This window comes from Vanellus vanellus (genome assembly GCF_965231255.1).
Source record: "Vanellus vanellus genome assembly, chromosome: 7".
NCBI lineage: Eukaryota > Metazoa > Chordata > Aves > Charadriiformes > Charadriidae > Vanellus > Vanellus vanellus.
The window spans coordinates 16,262,752-16,277,686 of record NC_138912.1 but is presented as its reverse complement, the minus strand read 5'-3'; the positions used below and the strand labels follow the sequence as shown (position 1 = coordinate 16,277,686).

At 45.0% G+C, this 14,935-nt stretch overlaps 1 protein-coding gene across 1 annotated transcript in view; it reads left to right on the top strand.

The window, feature by feature from the left end:
- Positions 1-14,935, top strand: part of ARMH3 (armadillo like helical domain containing 3) — a 129,781-nt gene that overhangs the window by 94,149 nt on the left and 20,697 nt on the right. Inside the window, exon 24 of the mRNA XM_082486574.1 lies at positions 960-1,038. Coding sequence (XP_082342700.1) covers positions 960-1,038 — 79 coding nt within the window. The remainder of the gene's footprint in view (positions 1-959; positions 1,039-14,935) is intronic.

The window sequence follows — 14,935 nt, the reverse complement described above, 5'->3', positions numbered from 1 at the left end:
TGTGCATCTCTGCCGAGCACTGACATGGGCTGTTCCCATCATAAGTGTTTACTTCAGCAATGGGTCTCATGCGTAACATCCCAACTAGACCAGTTACAAACTCTAGCCCAGGGAGACTTTACTGTTTTGCCAACTGTCTTCTCAGCTGCACCTGACAAGCAGAGGAAATATTTCAGCTGCAGTTTGTTTGGTTTTTTTTCCCCCCAGTTATTATTTTACTTTCAATTTCAGATCTCTCATACCTGCCTCTGGATCCACCTAGAAGGGGAGGGGAGTATCTTGGTGCAGGCAGCAAGAGCAATGGGGCAGAGAAGTAGGAGTGATCAGTGTTTCTGCTGCTGTGTTCGGGACACTGTCATAAATTATCTCTAACGATCTAAATTGGGGCTGAAGGCTAAAGTCATTATGGGAAGAAGTCAAAGTAGTGGCTGCAGTGACGAATGACTACAAGTAAGAGCCAACTACAACATCTGAAACATAGTGGAGATCCAAAGCAATAAACCATCAGCTTCAACACTGGGGCAACAAAGTTCCGTAGAGCAAAATCTCAGGCGATACCGATTTTGGAAGGGAGAAGCAGTTCCTGAGCAGGATGGAGCAGCAATGGCCAGGTTTGCTGTATCTCTGCAGGAACACTGAGCAATTTGCAGCCTATTCTCAGCAAGGCGGCAATTCCCTCTGCTGGAGTGGCGAGCGCAGTCCGGTATCTGCTGGGGCAAATGCCCCATGCATAGGGCAGTGCCTGTGCTTGCAATTTCCAGTGAGCCTGTGACTGAATCTGCATTGGCCTCTCAGCAGGGAGCGTGCCTTTGGCAGGGCAAACGATACAGTGTGGTGAGGGAGGAACTACTTCTTGCAGGGCTGTTGCTCCATGTGCACTGACTCAGTCTGGCGGGGAATTTCTGCTGCATCCCTAAGCTGTTCCTGAGACCTCTGAAAATTTCCCTCCTTTGTTTCAGAGCCATCATCAATCACTTCAACCCGAAGATAGAGTCTTACGCTGCGGTGAATCACATATCACAGCTCTCCGAGGATCAGGTAAGCCAGGCGTGCGATGATCTTTTTTCATGCTGACCTCTGGAATATAGGTGTTTAGGAGTACCATGTGCCCACTGGGACTGATGAAGTTACAGCAACATGAGAAGTGAAGGTGGGACTCCTGGCGTTCCTTGTTCAGGTGTGGGCAGCAGGAAGAGAAACAAGGCTTGATTTGGCCAACTTTACCATCATATGCAGACATCTTGGTCCAGCAGATGCAGAATCACGGAATCACAGAGTTTCAGAGTTGGAAGGGACCTCTAGAGATCATCTAGTCCAACTCCCCTGCCACAGCAGGATTGCCCAGAGCACATTACTCAGGACTGCATCCAGGCGGGTCTTGAAAATCTCCAGAGAAGGGGACTCCACAACCTCCCTGGGCAGCCTGTGCCAGTGCTCTGTCACCCTCACTGTAAAGAAGTTTTTCCGTGTATTTGAATGGAACTTCCTATGTTCTAACTTGTGCCCATTTCTAACTTGTGCCCATAATGGCAGAAGGATGGGTACGAATGATGAAAATACGCAGCATTGTCAGCAAGTGTGGTTGGAGCTGTGAGGATGCTGGCGTTTAGAAAGGGGCAGGATGTTTTTGGCAGCACATGTAGTTATTGGAGAACTGTTGGGTGTAGCTTGATTTTCTGTGATTTCAGGGAATTAGAACTCAGGCAACAGTTGGTAGAAATTTTCTAGGGTAATTGGATTCTGTTGTTTTAGATTTTGAAAGAGGGTGATAGGATTAGGTTTCCCTTTCTTAATTTGGCCTGGTTTGCTCTCTTCGTGTCCTGCTTGTATTGCATAAATGTGTAAATGTGTCTTTCTGAAAATAGGCTACTGTGTGTGGTCTCAGGAAGGGAAGAGATGGCCTATTTCCCAAAATAAAATATTGGGATTATATGTTAATCACTCTTGGAGAGGTAAATGACTCTGCAGGAGCCTGTGGTGGACAAAATAGAGAGCTGCCACGTGAGCTGGGATGATCATCCCAGACACAGCTGTGTCAACACCTCTGGACCTTCCGGAGAAGAAACTGCGTACGCAGTCTAGGACAGACCTCACTTGAGTCACCTTGGATTGCTCCTTCCACTGGATGGGATCCCATGCTCCTGCCTCTTAAAAAGGTCCTGACTGTATCTTGCTCTGCAATTCATTTCTCTTTCTGTGGATGGTATTTTTACTCATTCCTTGATGATACCCTTCCATACTTCCCACTAAGCTTTTCATTTATTATCCTACTTGATCTGTAATATGTAGCACCCTAAAATCTCAGGTTGAATGGTGTATTGGTGCAGTGGGGAAAAGAATGCGGACCCTACTGATTTTTATTCTCGATATAGCTGGATAGAAGAACCTGGGTTTAAGTTACTCAATTTTTCTGTATTGTTCTGCCTCTGAGAGTCACTGTACTCACAGCTATGTTTTGTGATGGTTCATCTTATCAGTCCTCATTCATTGATGATACACTGATTGCATCAACCTAGGCCCCTAAAAAAAGCCTTTGATAGCCCAATTTGAAACTGAGGGCTTGGATAGAGAGGAATTTTGCATAGTGTTTAGGTTAGTCTGAGAAAGGAAATGAGCTTTTCACTGTCAGCTCTGTGTAGTATTCATCCCCCAGCAGTTCAGGGAGGTCAGGTTAAATCCTTTCTTCCTTGTGTGTTATTCTTTAAACAAAATCTCTAGCAGCAGGCAGATAATGAAATCAGTGCTGATGCATTGAGCATTTTGAGGAAGATGACTAGGAAGTTGAAAGACAGATTTCTCTTTTTTTCTTTTCTCCCTTCATGCTTCCTCTCAACGTAGGTGGAACATCAAACAAAGCAAGGCAACAATAGGTCCCGGTGAACTGCAGAGAAATAATGAAGATGTCACTGTGGTGAGGAACTGTGTGGTCTCAGTGAGGGTGTTTAGTCAGTGCCCTGCAATTTACTGCACAAGGAGGAGAGGGATGGAGACTTCTTGCCTCCACTTTCAATTAGCCAGTGAGCTCAGGTCTGTGTGTTGGACTGTGGTTTCCCCTCCATCAGTAGCTGTTCCACGTAGTAAGTACATGAGAGGCAATGGGAGATGGCTGAGATCAAGGCCAGGGTCTGGCTTTTGTGGGGTAACGGAATTTTTTGTTTTCATTCTGTGTTAGCTCTTCAGCATGGTGAGGTGGGGAGGTGTCGAACTTGCCTTTCGGCTGGTGCAGTCTCTATTTTTTTTCCCTTCCAGCTGCACCTTCTGTTTTCACATGTGTGTTCACTTAATTCCCCTTCTCTCTTCTCTCCATAAATATTTTCTACACAAAATCCACCTTCCTCTCTAGCCCTGTTTTTTTTAAGTATACCACATTGAAGTATTTAATGCTGACATTTAACTTGTGTATCCACATGCAGATACTACATTTTGGACTGGTCATTCTCTCCTTTGAGTTATTTCAATAGTTTCAGGAGACTGGTATTTCTTTTCTGGGAACATTTATTTTTACAGTTGTGAGGATCAAACTTTTCTTTTAATGAAGCTTTCCTTCCCAGATACTAGCCTTTGGCCAGATTCTCATACTCCTCTGTGGTGTCTCAGAATCTCCTATTAATCAAGCAGGCATGGCTTTGACATAGCTCTATCTGAAGGGGGATTTCCAGCTGCTCTGAGTTGCTTCCAATTCACTGGAACCTGCTCAGCTTGCAGACTCTTACTGGAGCCTGTGTCAAACTTGCTGTGCTGCTCCCTGACTGTTCTGGCACCCTGTTCATGTGTTAGATAATTTTTTTTAATTTATTATTTTATTTTAATATCCTTACAAGTAGCTAAGTAATCAGCTGAAAGATTTTGCTCTATCTTTTTATTTTCCTAATCCTATTGAAGGCTTTATTACCTTGTTAATCACTAATGTCCGTTTATTACTATTATCAGTCTGTTATTTCAGTGCTTTCTCCTTTTTTATTTATAAGCATTAATGTTAACATTATTGCATGCCAATGGAATTTGTAGGCCTTTGAAAACGATGGATGTGGGATTGTTTTAAGGATAGACTGTTAATACCACTGTATATCTTCAGCCCTAAAGATCTCCAGGAACCATAGTTTGAATATACAAATCTGTGCTGTAGGCAGATATGTTCGCACGACTTCATGGTACAGCTTTACTGACTGTTGTGGGGTTTATCCAGCGTTTGGAGCAGACGTACTGGGAAGAGACCTTTTACTTTCCATAGGCTCTTGAGCAAAGAGTGGGAGATTCCCTAGGCTGAGCAAATGCCAGGGATTTGATGATGAGCCACCTCAGTCTATCAACACCATGTGATCCTTGCCAGTGCCATTCTGCAAAGAGTCTACTTGCCAAAGCAAAGTCATAATCCTTCCTAGTCGTTAGCTATTTTGACCTTGCTAATGTCTTAGCCAGTTATTGGCGTCTTCCTTCACCTGCTAATTTGTTAAACCTGACTTCAGTGTTAACTTGTGTTTTTTATGGTAGTCTCCCTCTCAGCACGTTTGGCTCCTGCCTGCATCTCCTTTAAGGAACTGAAAGATGCTGCACAGCCAAAAAGACAGGATTGGCCATTAACTGCCCATGTAGCTTTAGCTCTTCCATGCAAGTGATTATTCTGGTGTCTTCAAAGATGTTTGGGTCCCTTCTCAAGTCAAAGGGCAAAATAGGCTTCTGTGAAATGAATTCATAGGCTTATCTATACTCTCCAGATGACTGGACTGCCTTGTACTTAATACATTGGAGGCAGTAGACTTCCTCTGTGCCATATCTGATCTGAGAAGCTCCCAGCGTGTTTTCCAGCAGAAGCAGTCGCAGAAAATGTGGTCAAGGCAGTGAGGAAACAGCAACACAAGAGCAGCGCCAGGAGGGCCAATGCAGACAAACATAAAAGACTTGACAACACAACGCGTGAGTGATCTGGATGAGGTCTCACATCTGCCTTTTCTGGATGTGAAAGACAAGCTGGGTATAAGAAGGCAGCACTCTGCCTGATGGTGATGTAGCACGATTATTCTGGAGAGGCTAAAGTGACAGGAATGCAGAACTTCTTTTGGTGAACTCTCCTCAGAGCAGGAATGTCTTGTGGTAACTTGCAAGCCAGGCGAGTCTTGTGCCAGTTTCCTGGAGATGTAGGTAGCAAAATTGCTCACTAAGGTCTCGTTTTCTCTTTGGCACTCGTTCTCTCTGTGATTTCTGCTCTAAGGGTCTTAAAATTGAGATGGCAGACATGTAGGACTGATGGTGCCTGCTAGTCAGGCACATCTATGTGCTTTTTCTAATAGAAGCCCCTCTTTCTTCCCAGCCACAGCAGGGGTACTAGGCACCTCCGGTTTGGAGGTGGCGTAGGGCTCAGTGTGAAAGCCTGTTGTGAACACCTGTACTGTGTGTGTTAGTCTGGTAACTGCAGATGGAAAGTGCTGGGAGCCAGAACAGATTGTGATGGAAAAACGGGACAACAGTATCGCTTTTGAAATTGTGACAAATGAGTGTAATACTTGGGTTGTTCCACACTGTAATACCTTTATAACTCCGGTAGCTGCAATCCAGTTTGGTCAGGCAATCTCGCAAAGCCATTTATTTCCCTTTCCTTGAGGTCACACTCCAAATGTTGAATGCTTTCCCCTGTGTACCCCCCCATCCACATGGACTTTTGTTACCTGGTGAGGCTTCGAGGGACTAACCCAAAGCACAGCTGAGGGAGGCTCCACAGGTGACTTGCACAGAAAGTCACAAAGGGATGGGGTTGGGTTTAGATGCCCTAAAGTATTCTAACTCTGAGCCATTCATGTCCTGGTTTATTCAACTTGTTCTGATTTCCATAACAAGCAGCAAAACCACTAGCAGATACAAAACGATTTGTTCTTTTTTAGCACTACTGGCAGTGGCGTTAAGAGTTAAAAGCCTGTTGGCACATGTGCATTAGATATTTTTAAAATGCCAAGTACCATCAGAGCTAGGTGCCACTGCAATAAAGCCCCCTAATCTCTTACATTAATATAACGTGTTGTGAGGGCTCCGGAAATGCTTTAGAATGGTTTTGGCATAAGGCTACTTCATTTCTGAAAAGCAGTCAGCTTTGGGGTAGAAAGTATCAAGCTTGCTAGTGCTGTGGTGCACACAGTAGTAGGAATGTGAAATTCCAGCTAAGGGGTCACCAAGGCAAAGCCCTAATTTAAAGTCATCACATTTTGCAAATGAGGCAGGGATGTTGGGTTTCATGGTCTCATTACAGACACCTATTCATGATTAATGGCTTGAAACGGATTTTATTGTTTAAATAGAAAGAGCTGAGCTGCACCAGGTGAAATTGGAATCCCAGGTTTAAAAGAGTCTATATTAAAAGTCTTTTGGAGTTGGCAAATTGCTGGTTTGCCCACCTTGTTCTCTGGTTTAGCTATCTCTCTCTCTTCCCCCCCACCCACCCCCTGGTTTACCAGAGAAATATCCCTGCAATTTGCTAATGCCTCAGACTGCTTTATGCAGTGTGCCAGACTGAGTGGGTCTGATGAGGCTTCAAGGACTGATCAGCTTTGCTGCAAGGAGATTTGAAGCTGGAGGTGAGCTTTGGAGCAGTGACTTTGTGCTGTGTAGTGTCTTTTATTAACACGCAGAATGCAGTAAATTGTGCGTCATTGGAGGGGGGAGGCAACGTGTGGTAGACTGTTAGAGGGACAAAAGAAGGACTTTATTTTTTAAAACACCTGATGCTAGAGAGGTGTAACCGTATTCCTAATTCAGTCCCAGACATCCTAACAAGAAATGGGAGAAACCCTTCAATTCCCTTCTTTCAAGCTCGACACGAAGATGCCCCGGCATCCTGCTAGTTACCGCTAGTGGCAGTTGGCTGCTCCGCATCTCTCGGAGGCAGTGTGACTCTGGATCACCTTGACTGCTCCCAGAGCAGAGGACTCTTTCCACCGCCCTCTGTGCATTGCAGATGCTAAGGCACCACTTCTGTGAGCTGCCCTCTCAGGCAGATTAGGGGCTGCCTCAAAGTACAAAGTGGTAACAAAATAAGTCCGTTAAACTTCAAAGCAAGGCTTGCCTTCAATTCTCACTGCTGTTTTCATATCCTTGCCTGGCTGTTGCTGTCACCACAGGGGCTGATAAGGGCCTGAAGACTGCTGTAGTGTAGACCACTGAATGCAGGGGACTTGGTTTGGAAGAGCTGCCTTCCGGAGCTGCTACTCGCTGCCAGCTGCAACCAGGAGACTTCACCTGGAGCTAGATAAGTTTCTGTGCCGGGTCTACAGAGGCAACACTCAGGGATGTGAGTTACGAGCCCAGCCTGATCCACGACTGGGAGTGGGCTGAGCAAGAACCGTAGGTTTAACTTTGTAATAAGCGCCCAGTCTGTACTGTGGAGACAAGCTGATGTTGCTTTAGTTCAAGTGCTTGTCCTCAGCCCCGGTGCGTGTGTTTCACAAAACGCATCCCAGATTTGTTTTATGCGTGGTACTTCACTAAACCTGGAAAAGGGGCTGTGGGTAGCCAGAGGATGGGGCTGCAGGCTGGGATCTGAACTCCTTCCTATCTGCCACTGTGCTGCCATGAGCAAACCTTGAGCCCTGCGTCCTCTGGAGTGAGAGGGCGGCTGGTGCGGAGCCCTCGGGGAGTCAGGCAGCGTTTGAAGTGCTGTGTGATCTGCTGGGGAAGGCAAAGCAATGTTATGGATTGCTGTCACCGCTCAGCGCCTGTGTAGGGCAGGGAAAGCTCCACAGAGGATTGCAACAGAATGATCAAAACAGTCTGCATTTATAAAGATTAAATTACAACTTTGCACATCTACGATTAAAGGAGGAGCTGTCAACGGCTGGCTTGTGTGAATGCACAATTCAATTTGCATTTTGTAAAACTTCAGATTGAGAAGGGTTTTTAATCCCTTGTGAAACAGGAACAATAGACACTGGCTGTTGCCAGGTGCATAATGCATATAGATACCGTGCAAACTTCTTTCAGCATCCTCAGTAAAGCTGGATTTATAGCACTATACTTTGTTGCTCTAGTCCCGAGCTCCACCCTAAGCCTCCTTACACTCAGTCATCTCTCTGCTTGGGAGTCCTAAAAGCAGACAGGCTATAGCCTGCAGTGCCAGTTACAGATGGCGATGTGGCTGTGAGTAACCTGTTCCTGGAGTCAAATTCTCCTCACAAAAGGGGACAGGCTTTGCAGTGACTGCCAGCCATGTTCGTTCTGGGGCTCCTTTAGGATAAAACTCCTGCTGTCAGAGACTGCTACTCTTGCTTCTCTCTGGTAGTATCCTGCTGTAACAAATGATGTTTTTCTGCCTTCCTCCTTTGGATCCTTTAGCTGGAGCTGCAGCTGTTTCCCAAAAGTGACAAATTGGGTCATTGCTCTGATTTCAAAGTGGGAAGCAAATTGAGCTTTGCAGTCTCCACGCCTCCCAGAGCAGGAGAGTAAATGCTGCTGAGCCAAAGGGTGCTGCACCTGAACAGAGCTCCACTCAGCTGGAAGATTTGGGGTTTTGGCTTTCTAACACTTGGCATTTGGATGTTAAGACAGTAAGTTCAAATTTCTTGTCCGCAGTAGGGACCTCAAAGGCGAACCTTTCAATAGAGGAGAAGGCGGCATCTCTGATGTGTGTCACTCTTCCTATATTCATGGGAGATCTGAGGCAGGCAGTGGGATTTTGCAGGGAGCTAAGATGTGTCATTCAAAGACAGCAAGCGGGGGGGTGGGGAGGGATGTCCGGAGAGATGGAACTGGGAAAGGTGGTTCTGCGTCAGCCAAGTGCCAGAGGCTATAAATCAATTCCGCTGCCTTAGTCAGAGGGTTCTTGGATTCCCCCATGGCTCAGTTAAGGCACAAATAAGCTCCTGGGGAGCGAAGTACTGCTAGCAGCACATGCTGTTTCAGCAGCAGCATCTGCCTCATAGCTGGCATGAGTGTAGGTCTGTGGAAGGATTTTAATTCATAGCCCTCTGTTTGCTTTCACCTGTTTGTAGGAGTTCCTCTTTCACTTTTTCCAAACCATGGATTCATGTTCTCCATCAATAACTGCTTGACAGCAAGAATTGCTAATAGGGAAAGTATATTCCAGCCTCCCAGACAAGGAGCTGATGAATTGGCTTGGACCATTGTCTGAAAGCACCTAGGATTTCTGAAATAAGCTGGTGCGACCCAGTAACCATCACTTGCATCAATGTTAACTGATGTGTCACAGCTGCATCAACATTAGTTTAAACTAGGAAGGTTTTCTCTTCCGTGAAAACACAGGTTAGTTAAGATGACCTCTGTCAGTAAGAGAGTAAGTATGGAAAATTTGCTGATATATCCTTAACGTTTGGAGAGCGGGGTAGTTTCTTGCAGACTGACACCTAATAACATAGTTTGCAGTAGCCCCTGCCATATGCATTAGCCTCCTAGTTGGAAACCTTGCCACTGTCTTACTATGTGCAGAACCCCACTAATGAAATACTGCGCTTAAGGCTTATTTGTGCACAAACCCCATCTTGGTTTCCCAAGTGTATTTTCCTCAGCAGATGTAATTCAGCAGGCTGCATTTGGTTTTGAGTTGGATGTAAAAACACACACAGAATGCTGTTGAAATCTTACTCTTGGACTTCCTGACTTCTCAGAAAACGCTGGGTTAGGGCCATGGGTAGAAACTGTAGAGGTGGAGAAGTTCTTGTGAGTTCTTCTCCTCCCTCTTGCGATGGCATGAGCGAGCTCTTATCCCACTAATGACCGATTGCATCTCTGAGACAATGACATCTGCTTGCAGTGAAATGTGACGACAGAGAAGGACATTGCATCTTCCTGGCGACAAGACTCAGTGTCTGGGAGTAGGTCAGTGAGCTGGCATGGCGTGGCTAGGTCACTGTCCTTGGGATGCTTTGACTTTGGGAAGGTCTGTTCAATCTTTTGCAGACCAAAGCGAGCTGCCCTGGAGCCCCATGAGCATGTTTAATACAGTGGAAAGGCAGAAATAATAGTATCGTGGTGATACAGTGAGAATTTGTTTCTCTGGGCACTGCTGTCAACTCCCCTCTGGTTACATTTCTTCAGCAGCATCTGTGAATCGGACCATTGCTGCTCTTGCAAGTTACACACCAATCTTTTCACTTAGGCATTGTGTTGTCCTTTGCAGCCTTCTCCAATTTCTGTGAAAATTAATGTTCCAAACCCAGGACGAATCAATCCATATGTGAATATGGAGGTCACACACAGCCTACCCTCAGATTTCTCTCATTCTGCCAGCAGTTCTCCTTTCAAGTGTTTAAAGGGAGAGTGCGCTGCGCTGGCTAGTGCCTGAGTCTCCCTTTCCAGTCCTCTTCTGCACTAGAAATACACATACTCCTCCCCAAACCTAGATACTAGCCTTTGCTTAGCTGTGTCATATTGATGGTTTGCTGAAGTTAGGCATCTGTCCAACTGGCATGAAATGTTAGCTGTTACTGTCACCCTAAGGCCTATCCATGAATTAGTGATTTTAAGTACCCGGATGTAACACACAACATGGATCTAGATGGAGCTTCACATGATGGTATCTGCAGTGCTTTTTTGTCCCTTTCATTTCTTTAAAATGCATCTGTGAGCTACAGCATAGACTTCTTAAGGCTGCGTTTTGTTTGCAAGAAGTGTTCTTTTTGTTGAACATCTTGAAACACTAGGACAGGAGCAATCTTCCAGCTGATGGAAACAGCAATGTGGATTTGCGAGGGAGCCAAGGTAGTCATGCTGGAACTTAGATTTTATTTTTTGCATCTGGGCTGCTTTGCTGGGAATTTTCTACCTTGTCGTTAACGCTCCTGAAAACCAACGACTTGATGGAAGTATCTCACTACAGACTCTTGGTTGTCATCTCGGCTATAAAGATGTGCTTTTCTATTTTAAGTGATGGACTTACTTAATTACAGTACCACCTACAAGTCGCTTTGTAGGCATAGAAAGGAAACTTAGGTCTGTTGCTGGGCTAAACTCCCCTTCTCAGAAGAATAAAAAGAAAGCTGCCTCATCCAGTCTTCTTCGCAGACACCTGAGCGTGACACACTTTTTGCAGGGGAGAATATTAACATGATCTGAACTTGATTTCTCCAGCTGATGACAGTTTCCCACATAATCCAGTTCTTGCTGAACTTTCCACCCTCAATAGTGCCCAGAGGGATAATATTCCAGAACTGCTCGAGTCCTAAAGTGTGTCTGTCATTATTTAGTATGTTGGCGGTTCAGAACTAGGACTTAGTGATGTTCAGGTTGGGTAGTAAATGTCGTAGTAAACATCTCGGCATAAAGAAGTCAGTCGCTGTACTGGGACCACTGACCACTCCTGTCCCAGTTGCTCGTCATGAAGTCAGTTGTTTAGTTGAACCAGAAACTTGTGGTCTTGTCTCGGCTGCATTGCTAGCTTGAGGCACAGCCTGGACCCTCCTCCTCACCCAGAAACCCTTCACTTGAGTGAAGCATATTTTGAAGACAGAGGCAACTGTTCTGTTGGGAGACCTGAATTGAAGCTGCCATGCTTTTTGTACATGAGATCATAACTCAGTGTGACCTCAGCTTACGTGTGTCAGGCAGAGCTTTTTCTGTGATGAGTTTAGAAAAGGTCAGGTTAAGATGTTTGAAGAAAAATGGCCAGTTGGTTTGATCCTGATCTTTGTTTAAAAAACAATAGATACAAACATTTCAGAAGTCAAATGTGAGGAGTGGGAGGATTTTATTTTGATAGCGTTCCCCTTTAAAAAAAAAAAAAAGGAAGAAAAATCACCTGCCTGTACTCTCACAAAAAAAGCCTTATTTTCCAGCTCTCAGTGGGGTTGTGGTATAAAAGGTGAGTCCCGACTCTGGACTGTTAACCCCTATCTCCAGTAATCTTACATAGTTGTACCCAGGTGCTCACAGATGGCTGCAGATTCTTCTGCCCTGCCTCCCTGCCGCTTGATACTAAGTCAAGAGCAAATGTTGCAGAAATATCTACAAAATATTTAACACATGCCTCTCCTCTGTCACTTGTGCTTGGAAAAGGTGATCAGATCGTTCTGATGCGAGGTGCCCCTCCCTGGCAGAGGTTTTAGTGCCCGTTTGGATGCTGGTGAGTGGCATTTCAGATCATGGGCTTCTCTTACGCTGTATAGCTCCTACTATATGTTCCCTTCTCTGTGGGTGTCGGATTGGTGTTCTGGCACAGTATTTGACTCGAGCTTTTCTCTGCCCTTGTTTCTTCCGTGGGGGGCTGTGTGCTATCACGCTGCTGACAGCACACGCGTTTGAGAGGATTCCTTTACATGTGCCTCTTCTGGCATTTTATGATGCTGTCTCTTTCAACATGTGATAGCAGAATATAAAGTAGGTCACTTTATTTCCTTTCTGCTTTTCTCAGTTCTGCAGCTCTTGTGATCTTTGAATTCTTTCTGAATATCAGACAGTTTTGGAGGCTCGTGACTGGGAGAGTTCAGCAGGCTCCTGAAGCCTCAGTAGTCATCTGGGGATTGGGCCCTACCAGGGCACTGGGGGCATCATTCTTCGTAGCCTTCTTTGTGCCTTGGATACCCTGTTAATTAGTGCCCTTGACATGTTTTAGAGAGATGAGAAGGAATAACGATGGCAGCTTTCCTAATGCACAACCGTCGCTTGCTGCTATGATGCATCCTGTGGCTGCTGCCAGCCCTGCCCTCCTGTTCTCTCTGAGTTGATTGTAGCTGGCAGTTGTCGTCTAGAAGCAGTAAACCAAGTGAACAGCTCTACTTATTACCATTTATAAAAATGCGCCAAACAAAAGCTCTAGGCACAGTCACAAGTCAGTCCTTAAAAAGGCATATGGAAGGAATTGAGACTTTCCTGAGTCGGGCTAGTTCAGGCTATGGTAGACTTACAACAAAACCCAAAACTTTAAAGTACCTGAATTTTTCCATCTGCAGACTTGCTTTTGGGTTTTATTCATACAGTTTAAGGTGGTAGAAGCATTGGGGTTAAATTGTAGCACTGATTCACTGAAACTCCCCCCTGTGAATGATTCTCAGAGCTGTAATATCAGAGTCTCTGCAGAGTGACACAGAGATGTGGCCCCCTTCAGCTTCTGTCACTTGGTTTCTCAGCAGGATAAGCGTGGTACCAAATTATTCTGTGTTAACCCAGGGTGAGAATGGACCCCTATGGTTTATCCCACCTGAAATGTGCGTTACTTTGTGGTCAAATGCATGGAGACTCCATATTTTGTAGAGCTGCTCTGAAACGTGAGACCGAGTTGGAGATGCAGAGAGACCTGGTCCATAGCTTCCACCCAAGCTGCCTTCTAGTGGTGTTGCATTCCCAAGGGGACTGCTCAACTGATATGCCTGGTTAGTTAGGAAAAGTCAAGCAGTGAACTTGTGTGTATTAGTATAAGGTGCAGTTTCTTAAGAAATTTGCTTAGCAAGCATGAAATCCTCTTTAAATATAGTCAAAAATTCAGATGCGAGAATAATATCAAGAGAGCAATGCAGCAGCATTTTAGGAAGACCAGGGTTTAAGACTCCCATTAAAACAAAAATAGTTGTGCAAATAAAACTACCAGCTGATGCAGTACAAATTAGTGGCTTTAAAATCTGGAGGAAAAGCAGCTGAGTTATTAATCCCTTAACTGAAGCCCTTAAGTCCTTTCACTGAGTGACTTCTGCTTGTCATCTAATCCCTTTGAATCATGGAAAACACAGACCTGGAGTTGTTCTCTGCTGTGTAGTAAGACGAAATTTAACCAGTGAGCTAAATAAATAAATTGATTAATTGGCAACAATAAGGACCTGTGTATGCACTGTATCTAATTGCTTTTTTATATTGTCTTCCTCTAACTTCTTGGAAGACACAGGTTTGTGGGTTGCACATGCAAAAATATGCTAAAAAAACCCCCACCACCTCGCCAAGGCTTTGAACCTTCAGCTTCAAAGATCATTGTGTGGATCGCCTTATATTGCTTTGGACAGTCTCTAATGGGGACATTGCTCAGCCAAGCTGAATTTATGCACTAGAAATTCAAGCTGAAATTGAACACACCTCAGAATCACGGAGTAAATCAAATCTCATTTCCTTGCTTGCAGAGAACGTGGGCTGTGTGGGCTTTCTTCCTCCTCCTCCTTCTCAGTAATTTTTATTCTACCAGGTCAGAGCTACCTTTTTCTTATGAGAAATCCTGAGCGAGTGGCTTCCCTGAGCCTTATTCAAAAACCCATCAGCGCTAATAGCTTTGAAAACGTTTGATGTCCAAGAGGCACTGGGGAGTACTAAATCCTCACACAGGGATTTTTAGGCTGTAGAACAATGGTGTCCTCCAAGCACTGCAGAAATTACTGTGGAGATGATATTTCCATTACAGATCCTGCAGGTACTTATCCAGGAATATGGCAAAAGAGAAATTTAGAGAGAAAGAGGAAGGCTTGGTGATCAGATCCACTCAAAAGAGTGGCATCATCTTTACCTAAGTCTTCAGTAGTGCTGTATGTACAAATACGTGCCATCTCTATAGCCAGCTGTTTCAGTTTAGAGCTGTGACGGCAAAGGGTGCATGTTTTTGACTCAGAGGGCAGGCATTGTGGACAAGTAGTTCTCCAGCTTGCCGCTCTGCGTACTGATCAGCTCAGCTTGAGGATTCAACAGCTGAAGGTGCTTTGTTTTTTAAACAATAAAAAAAAAAAAAAAAAAGCCATAAGTTTTGTTCTCCTCATCCTTTGGAGAGATTGGGTCCAGTGCCAGCACAAGTCACCTTTTCCTTGAATGTCAATGGCGGGCATACAGCCAACACAATAATTTTATCTGGCCCATTAGCAATAAACCTTCACTTCGTGTCACGTCCTTCCTACCCATCCAGCATCTGAAGCTCTGTGGAGATAACACCATCACTCTCATAGAGGTAAGATGCCTCTTTTCAGTCTCTTCTCAGCCATACGTTCTGAAGGGACTTGTCTCCTGTGGTGTTTTGGGGTTGTTGCTGGGAGCA